Source organism: Apis dorsata, unplaced genomic scaffold (assembly GCF_000469605.1).
Source record: "Apis dorsata unplaced genomic scaffold, Apis dorsata 1.3 scaffold_56, whole genome shotgun sequence".
Lineage (NCBI taxonomy): Eukaryota > Metazoa > Arthropoda > Insecta > Hymenoptera > Apidae > Apis > Apis dorsata.
The window spans coordinates 775603-786550 of NW_006263356.1; the positions used below are offsets into that span (position 1 = coordinate 775603).

A 10948-nucleotide genomic window follows, 5' to 3' on the forward strand; every position below is an offset into this window, starting at 1 on the left:
ATATTTTTTTATTTTGTTTTTAACATGAATATAAAAATCATTAGCAACTATTGTTATCATTTTAAATTGAAATTTATATATATTTTATTAATAAATAATTTAAAAAAATAATTTAATAAAATTATAATTTATTAAATTAAAATTTAATAAAATAATAAATAATTTATACGTTTAAATGTTTAAGCAAAGTTCTTATTTGTTATATTGATAATTTATGAAGTAATTAATTAATAATTAAAAAAAATATTAATGGGAAAATTATTTTAATTAAATAAATAATGATTAATTAAATAATTTTAATCTTATTATGAAAAGAAAAAGATTGTTTAATTGAACTTCTTTATATTGAAGTTCGAGTTACGTGATTTACACTTGTTTCCAAATATCGCAAAAATTATGAAACCATTCATAGTGAAGGTCTATCTAGTCAGATAACTCGTCTGATTCGTGAAGCAAGCGTGAGAATAAATGAATGAAATAAGAAGGGTGGTAAGAGTACCCTTCTGGCATTCACCCTAGGGCACTTAAGTTAGAAAGACTCATTGTTCGCTCCTTCTCATTAGATGCCACCTAGCAGTTCCATCAACCCTACGTAGTAACAATACTGTGGATGCTTTTTTTCCTCCTCCTTGATCTGTAGCTGCAGGAAACACGAGCGGATTGCATGTCTCGGTGTCTGCTCTAATCCCGACTATGATTATACCGAAAGACAATACTTTCAGTATTTGAATAATTTGTATGAAATGTTAGAAATGAAATATTACTACTATTGAATTATTCATTCAAGTTAAAAAAATCAATAAAATTTTTTAATACGTCATTTTTATGTAATTATTTTTATGTAAAGTCGAAATTTTGAATATGTTTATATAAATACTATTGCAAAAAAAAAAAAAAAGAAAAAATAAGCTAAAAGCTGTACTTATTTCTGTTTAATTAAGATATTCATGATAAATCAATTATAGGTATACGATTTACACTTTAGTCGATATATTTGATTATCCTGTCAGAGACCCTGCCATTGGATCTTATCATTTGTCTTCGTTATCGTTTATAATTGATCGGAATACTTTATGCATTGTTTAGGCTTGAATATCTAAAATTATCTATATTTATATCATATTTATACTACATCATATTGATAAATTAACATTAATTTGTATTTATAAAATATCATTATGCATAGTGCTCATCATATTATTATTATATATTTTATAAAAATAAACATTATAATAATTTATTATTATTATTATAATAATTTATTAATATAATAATTATTATTATATAAGATTATAATTACTTTTTCACATAACGATTAAAATAAAATTTGACAAATTTTTTAAAAGAACTTTATAATTTTTATTTTTCAATTTGATTGATTGTTTCAATCATTAACTGCAACATTAATATAAAATTACATTGTTAATCACTAGATTATCAATCAAATTGATAAATTTACTAAATTTATATTTTTGAGTTAAATTTTTATTATGCTTTCTTATCATAAGTTACATATGCATTTATTTTAAATTGTGTAAAAGTCGTTCGAGATTGTTGCGCGTGATGAATGATTGTGAATGATTATGTGTAATCTGTACAATATCGATATTGTTTATGATTTTTATTCATATCATTCAATCGGCACGTAATCAGAACTAAGAATACTTACATATAACAGACGATATATGAGACGGTATATACGTAATATTGAGTTTGCTAACTGTGTGATTTGATCAGCGTTTCGCATAACACAGACTAGCATTGTAAATGTCGATGAAAAACGTAACATATGATCATAAATTCATCACCATTATAGCGCGATATGCGAACGAGGAAAATGTTTGATTATAAATGTTCCACGTGCAACTACGAATTACGAGTCATATATTTTATTTAATGAGTTTCCCTTTTTTTTTCGAGATATTTTATAAATGTTTATCTAATTGACAATATTACAAATATTTTATCATTTCAAATATAAATTAGATATGGAATTTAAAGTGTGAGAATTTTTTTAATCTATTGAAAGTAGTTGTTAAGAAGAAAGAAGTTGAATATTTATTTAAATCAATCATTAATATATTTCATTATAATTATTATTTTTTTTTGATATAAATTGATTTTATTTTTATATAGAAATTGATATCAATAAATATTATTAATAAATTTCGTATTATATTATATTATAAATATAATATACAAAAATAAAATTTTTCTATTTTTTTTTTGTATTTTTAATTATATGTTTTTATAATAAAATTGATTTAATAAATAAATTAGGAAATTAAAATTGTAATTATATATGTATACATTATATGATAATGTTATATTTTATTGTGCAAAATATTTTTGATTATATTTATTTTTTTTTTTAAGATGTTATATTATTATATATTATATCAATATTTGAATATTTAATAATACTAAAAATATCCATTTTCTAGATATTATTATGAGTTATTATAATTCTGCATTATATCTGCATAATTTTAATATTATAATTATAATTAGAAAGTACATACTAAAATGTGATATATAAATTGTTATAAGAATAATAAAATAATATTTTTAAAGTACAAATTTACTTACTACTGTCAAAATATGAATTACAATTATAATAACGAAATATATTTGTACAGTTTGAATTATTATAAGAATTTTTTTTAATTTAGTTAATTTTAATATATATCTTATGTATACATTTAAAAAAAAAAAAATTCAATAATTTCACTAGAATCCAATTACTTGCACCTTTAGCTGGATCAGAGAAACTACTCTATAATTTAACGCTCTGGTTGGCACGTGTGTTCTTGACAAGAAATATGCAAATTTATTAGAGTAATTGCATGACTCTAACGAGGGGTCTTAAAGGTATAATTACCACTGTCCTATCAATGTCTGAATGAATTCGACTAGCTGGAAGAATTTGTAATATCAGGCACCCTATTCAAGTTATTCAATTGCGAAACTACCCTTTGCTAAATGTATTTTTTTAATAACTCCTTTATATTAAATATTTTGTAAATTATATATTATCTAGAATTATTATGTTATATTATAATGTTTTATAGAATATTAAATTATATATTCTATATAGAAATATAAATTAAAAAAAAAAGAGATCAGAATTTTAAAAATAGATAGTATTTGTTAAATAAAAGAGAGCTATTAATAATTTTTCAATTTTAAAAGTTAAAATACATAGTTTATATAAAAACAATGAATTATCGTATCATTTCTTTTCATAAAAAGATTTTCTATATGTTTATATATGAGATAATTGAAAATATTGAAACGATAAATAAAATAAAAAAAAAAGATATTAAAAAAAAGAAAAAATAAAATTATAAATTATAGTATATGTATATTTTAAATGATATTTAAAAATAAAAATTCTATTAAAAAGAAAAGAATAAGTAATATTAATGATAACTACAACAGTATCGAACAGTCGATTTAATTAATCGACTGTAATATATTTATTCTCCGATCGAAAAAAGAGATTCACAGGATAAGTTACTGGATTTATTGAGGATAGGAAGGATTTTGCCCGAAGCAGAAGAAAAAAAATGCTACTAATTAAGAAGAGCGATTACACCTAACGGTATAATTAAAAGAAAAAAAGAGGAATTAGAGCCGATATTATGGCTAGTAAACGATTCTACCTGCAAAGGTAGATTAATCGAACACGCGAGAAGCACAGCTTGTTTAACGAGACATAATATATTTATTTTTTTCTTGAATACTTTCTTTCGTTAGAATCAGAGATTGTGATAATTTTCGAAGCAAATATCTTGATATTTTATACTTTGCAAATTGCATACTTTTGATTGAATTAGTAAGTAATATTAATTATAATATTAAAATAAGAAGAAAAAAGTGTATTTTTAAGATAAAATATATATTTTACAGATAGAAAAAAATTGAAAACTATAAATATTATTTAAACACAATATATTAAAAAAATTTAAATTTGAATTTAATAAATAATTAAAATCTATAAATAATTTTAACATTATTTTCACCATTTAAAATAATTACTATAAGAAAATCATTCTATTAATTTAAATATTTTCTATTAATTTAAATACTTTAATATAAATATATTTTATAAAAAAATGTTTGATAAATTATTATTAATTATTAAGTATGAATCCCAATGCTTTAATGTGTTTAAAAAATAGTTAAATTATTTTTTATAGAATATTTTTTCCATTTCAATATTAATTCAATAACAATAGATAAGAAAACACAAGAATAAACCTATTCAATTACCCGAACAGAGCGTGTTTACATGTAAAACAAGTGGTTTATCGTGTTCATCGATGTGAGTAAGAGTTCTGCCTTTCTTACTAATGACCCAACTTCATTCCGAAGGGAGTCTACCTTTAAAGGCGATAATTGTATCCACATTCTTTTTCCGCAGAAAGTTAAACATTCTATTATATCGTCGAAAGTTAAATATTTTAACTATCGTGATATATGTTCACAAAGAATTATTTTTTTACATTTAGTATGTTTAAATTTGTTAATAATAAATAAAAAATTTTAAATAAATGTAATGTTAAAATAAACAATATATATATATATAATAAAAATAATAATTTTTAATTTTTTCTAATTTAAATAATGAACATTGATAATATGTCCTATTGTTTGCTTATGAAAGTTTTATTTACATACCATTCATATGTACCATACTTCTTTCTAATTGCTTTCTATGATTGCTTTCTTGAATATTTTCATAATTTGTTTCTTAACACATTTCTTCAGATAAAAATTTGTATATACATTGTATGTATTTATATAGGAATAAAATAATAAAGAAAAGAATACAAATAATATAATAAAATGTTTCTTTCATTCGTTTATTTTACTGTAAAGCTGCATTTAATTTTCAAACTATATTTTTATAATCATTAACTATACTTATATGAATAATTATCTGAATAATAATCGAAAATAGAAAGTTTTATATTTTAATTTAAATAAAAAAAAATTGCTATTTCTTAAATTCTCTGCATTTAATACATACACGTATATTTCTAAAACAAGTCTTTCAATTCATTGTTATTAACCTATGTTCGTTTTTCAGCGAGAGTGTTCCACTTCGAACTCCTAAAAAGAAAAGAATCTTTGTTGGAGAAGAAGAATCATGAAACAACCCCTTTGCCTCTCCAGAATCGCTCGAAGGATATAGAAGGAAAGGGGAAGGAGAGAAGTCGAATCGAAATCCTTCTCTTGGTCCTTCGCGAAAGGAAGGGTTGCATTCGGGCAAAGAAAAAAAGAGCTGCTAATTGACACGAGCGATTGCACGTAACGGTATAATTAGAGAGAAGAATACGGAGCCTGGACCGGTGCACCGATGAACCAATGAACCGGCCAGAAAGAAGCAAGAGAGGGGAAGGAGAGAAACAGAAAGGCAAAGGGAAGCAGGGGAGAGAAGCAGCCGGCAAGTTCTGTTGAGGGTAGTGATGGGCATTCAGTTTCTGCTATATCGTAAGTTTTCAAACAATTTATACTAACTATGTAATCTAATAAATAATTACCAAACTGTTTACATTTCTCTTTCTTACTTTTTAAACGAATTTGCCAAAGGATCTTTGTAACAAACCTTTAAGAATTGATTACTTTAATAATTAAAATGAAATTATAATATGTTGGTAGTATTAATTTATATGTATATTTTACCACTTTTTTATATTTTATCATTTTTAAATAAATTAATTAATAATTCGAGAATCCTGGAAAAAAATTAATTATTATAAAATATGAATTAAATTTTAACATTATCTTAATTTATGTTTATAATAATTCATAAAAACGTAATTTGAAATATATTACGTGAGAATTAATAGATTAAAAAATATGAAAAATATTTATAACCTGTAAAAATATTTTTACATTTTTAAAAGTTATTACATGCTATTTTATTATCGTAATATAATTTTATTATTTTTAATTTGCAAAGAATTAATAAATTTAAATTATATTTTATAAATTTATCTTTTTAATTTATATATTTATATAATTTATATATTATAAAAATATTAATTTAAATTATTAATTGAAATATTTAATTAAAACGATAAATTAAAATTAAAAATAGTTTAAAAAAGAAAAGGAAGCTTTAAAAGAAAAAAAAATCAAAAAATCTTGAAAAAACTTTTATTAAATAAACGGAGTTTATATAGATCAGTCTCGAAAAAATTGTCTTAACTGAACTGATCTACTAGTCACAATCGATTAGTGACATGTATCGATTTGTCATAGTTTCGATAGATGTCTCGCGAAACTCGTTCGGTTATTATTCCAACGGACGATTATTTCATTATTTCGATAATAATATAAGGATGTTTTCGATATCGATAGAATTCGAACTGAATTCGTGGTGCCTTAAGGCCATCACTAGTCGAGGGGTCTCCCTCTTTGGGAGTACGAGCAGGAGAGACCGATCCCGTGGTGTACAGGAGAGACAAGGGAACGGGAGAGAACGAAACGTACCATGGTCTCATGGATTCTGCCTGCACTCTGCGACCATTCCGCAGTAACACGTCGTCCAAGTCGGTTTCGCAGCGTTCCCTGGACCTAGCCTCTTGCCACGAGGCATCACTCATCCTCGAGATGCTCAAAGAACTGATTTATCGAGGGATCAATTTCTTTTAGTGATCTTCTCCTTCTCTGGACAAACTTTATCCTTCAAATGATTTTGATTTCCTGAAAAGTCTCTCGATCGGTGGAATTTCACGTGCCAAATATGGTTAGGATTCCTTGAACTCTTTGGTTTCGAGGTGGTGAACGGTGAACAGGATAACTTTAACAAGTTTCGCGTCAAAGGATATCGTAGCCGGCGATTCTCGAGACATTCGAGATCAGATAAGAGTCATTGGCTCTTAGGAATCAATTGTGTTTCGGTTGTTCCGATGACGTTTCGTTTTTTGAATCTAAAAAGATGAAAGATTATGAAGAAGGTCGAGAGGATTTTATCATGGTGAACAACGATGCTTGTCGTAAACGCCTCGAGGAGCGGAAGTGACAAGAATCTTTTGGTGTTTGAAGAGTTCACGGAATGATTAAGAATTAAAATGTGTTTACCCATTGGTGTTTCGAGTGACTGCTTTGGCTGACACTTCCGCGACCGGTTGTTCGACAAACAGGTGATCGCCGTTTCGTTTTGATTGACTTATTCCTTTTCTTTATTTATCAACGGTTGCATCTTGATTTTAAATCAATGTCATTATTTGATAGTGATTTGTAATGTTTCTGATAAAAAGAAACATAATTAATAAGTCAATACGAATTAACATAATAATCAAAATATTTTTGAATAAAATTTTTGATAAAAATGTTCACACTATAGAATTATTTTCGTACGTCATAAATTTTATAAATTTTGTGCTTTTAAATTTTATTTTAAAAGTTTAAAACTCATTTGAAACTTCATTGGTTTATTTATACATTTATTGAAATTTTAAATTTATTTATATTTTATTATTAAAACAGTTTTACTTGTTTTTCTTTATGTTACAATTATTTTTTTATTTATGTGTATTAAAGGAAAAATTCGATTCCAAAGTTTAATTTTTAATCTAGACTTTACAATTTCTTACTTTATAAAATAACATAAAAGTAAAGTTAATTTAAACTATTGCTGATGATATTTTATAATAGTTTTTTTATAACGAAAAATTATATAAAAAGCAACCCGTATACAAGAAAAGGAAATATGAAAAGAAAAGTTTGTTAGTAGGAAAGAATTTTTTTTCATTTATTATTTCATTTATTTGTGAAAATCAAGTGTTTCGATGTTTAAGATGAGATATGAGTTACGTCGTGTGAAAAATGATCGATTTCCCGCGAAATATCGGAAATTTGAAGAACGATACGATGGAAATGATCCAACACGGATTGTGTTATCGATATTAATTCAAAAGTAAAGTGGTTCTCTCCGATAAAAAAGTGGAAAAGTGGTCAATCTTGTCCAGAGCAATAATTAACTCGTCTTTAACGACTTTGGATACACCCGGTTCGGTGAGTAATCGTTTAATCGGTTTAATGGGCCATAATAATTAACTATCGATAATATAACCTTGCCTTAGTTATTAACGTATTAATATTGTAATTAGAAATAAGAGTCGATAGTAGGTATTATAAATATATGAAAAGCCAATTTAAAAAGGTTATGTATCGAAATATATATTCTTAGAGAATGTTGAAGATCTTCGTCATTGAACTCGAATTTATATATATATAGGGATGTCCCAGTTTTCTTCTCATCACTTTATATAATATTATGGTATTTTTGAATATAAATAAAAAAAATATGTCATATAAATATAAATCTTTTAAAAAATTTATTAAAAAATTATGATAAGAATACAAAAAAATGAGAATAATAACTTTTCGAGATTAATTGGACTTGCGCCATTAAACTTTTTATGTCTAGGGAATTTTGGAAGAATAGGTTACATCAAACAATAATTAATACTAATATCAAAAATTAAATAATTAATTTATTGAAATAAAATGAAATCAAGTTGAACATCATAAAATAATAAATTCAAAAAAATTTATTTTAATCGTTGTCAATCTTGAAAGATAATTTAAGTTTTTTAAATATTTTTTTTTATATATATAACATTTAAATTTATCAATTTTACTTATAAATTAAATTTTCTTTTTTTAATTTTTTTAAATTAATTCGAAATTAATAAAATATAATAATTCGAAAATAAATATTTCTATAAATAAAAAAAAAAATTTAAACAAATGAATATGATAGAAACATTCATATTCTTCATTGATAAATTGATACTTGTATCATTTCATATCGAATCGCAACTCAAAACAATTTATTCCGAGTTCACAATGTTCCCGTTGAATTTTAAATGAACGCTCTTATCGAAACTAATAAAAATGCAACTGCTCTGTCTGGTTTCGTTCACATCGCATAATAGAGAAATGTACTTTAAACAATAAAACATTTGACGGATTAATTATATTAGTTCTCAGATTTATTGATGTTATTCGTATAATCTTTAAGAAAAAATGCACTTATGTATATTTAATTGATAATTTTTATTTGATATGTTAATGGGAAAAAGATATAAATCTTAAATGCATAATGTTGCAATCGTAATTCGATAATCACATAAGTTAAGTTGTTATAAAAATTTTTTAAAATTTTATTAAGAAAATTTCAAATAATCAAATATTGTTGCTTTTGTTGATATTATTGACTTGCTCTTATTTCATTATACACGTGATTATGAATGAGGTAATATTAATGGAATATTATATTTTGAATATTTATTAATTTAACTTTGTATGTTTTCTAATTATATTTGCCAAATATTTTTTTACTCTTATAACTATTCTTGGTAGTCTTTTTTTTTATTCTTGATTATAAAATATTTTTAATTCCAAAAATAAAATAATTAAAAAAATCGAAATTATTATTTTTGTTTAGTATTATTTTATAGTCTAAGATTAGGAAGAAAATTTTTCAATCGTTTTTTTTTGGATAATGATTTAAGAAGAACTTTTATGTGAATCGATCGCATCGAATTATTTAATATTCAGTTATAGGATTTCGTTAACAAAGCAATGCGTACAATGGCGTTTGACATCGATAAAACATAGCCATTAAGGTAAGCTTTCATTAACGTGATAGAGAAACGCGACGTAACATAAAACATCGATCGATCGATCGATGAACGTTCGCGTCGCTGACCCACGACTTCCTTTCGATCGCCGCGTCAATGATTTACGAGACTCGAGGCAGATTAATTGCCGTACATTTTTAACGAGGCTCGATGCTTCTGAACCGATGATTGTCCGCTTTTATCGCGCTCCTGCATCCACCTTGCCATTATCCTATATCGAACATTTTTAATTTCAAGCTTTTTTTTGTTTTCATGAATTTTCCTACTTTTTGAAGATCTTTTGAAAATTTGTAAAATTTGAATTATAGCAATGTATTTTAATAATTTAGTTAGAAAATATGATAAATAAAATTGTCATTGTCAAAATGCTAATTAGAAAAGAAGTAATTTTAAATAAAAAGATAGAAAAACGAAATTATAAATATTTGAATATGGGAATAGATTTTGACAATATTTTCATTTTTATTATTATAATACAATTTTTTTTTTTATAATTCTTTTAAATCTTCTGAAAATTTTTTAGAATTTAAATTTCTATAGTATCGTGTATTACAATAATTTTGCTTGTCAGGAAAATGATGGTATAACTTGAAAAAGTGAAACGAAATTATGAATTTTTGAATAAGTAAATTTTGAAAAATTCTTGTAAATGCATCATCAAAATTAAATTCAATTTGTTTAATTCAATAAGCATGCATATCAATTTACCATTTCCATAATGATAATCATTCGTTACATTACATATAATTAAACACGAAAGTAGCCATCTGACTGAGAGACATAATTTTACTGTCGATAAACCTACTGAAATCCTATAATACCCGTATCATCGTTCAGGTAACATTCAATGCGATAGCAGAGGTAATAACGGCGTAAATTATATGAATACTCTGTGATTATTTCGCTTATCAAATTTTATAATAATTTTCCAAAATCCTATCAAAAATCATTTCGTAAATTTCATATCAAAATTATTTATTTCATATAATTCTTCTAACACTTTAATATTTTTATTTATTTATCATTATTATTATTTTTATACGATTTATTCTCTTTCTAGATTTTTTTGATCTTTCCGGATATAAATTTTCTTTCATTCTTTTTACTAATTTTTATACGAAGTTAAAATTTCTTATACATTTTAGAAATTTTTTTAAAATCTCGAAAATATAAATTTTTTTCGCTTAACAAATAAGATCAACAGCTTAATCTTATCTATCCTCCATCATCTCCTTTCTTTCCGTCCTAAATTTCTTCTTTTTTTTTTTTTTTTTTTTTTTTTT

At 24.2% G+C, this 10948-nt stretch overlaps 1 protein-coding gene across 4 annotated transcripts in view; it reads left to right on the forward strand.

Annotated features, from left to right (window-relative positions):
• Window positions 1-4199: 4199 nt before the first annotated feature.
• LOC102671251 (protein Wnt-5b-like) overlaps window positions 4200-10948 on the forward strand; it is a 23319-nt gene continuing 16570 nt past the window's right edge. Inside the window, exons 1-2 of one of the 4 annotated variants that reach the window (XM_006609447.2) lie at window positions 4200-4327; window positions 5096-5499. In XM_006609447.2, coding sequence (XP_006609510.1) covers window positions 5475-5499 — 25 coding nt within the window. In that variant the 5' untranslated portion in view covers window positions 4200-4327; window positions 5096-5474. Of the gene's footprint in view, window positions 4328-5095; window positions 5500-6272; window positions 7158-7750; window positions 8032-10948 lie in introns of those variants that run through there. The other 3 variants (XM_031515134.1, XM_006609449.2, XM_006609448.1) reach the window with 3 other exon arrangements.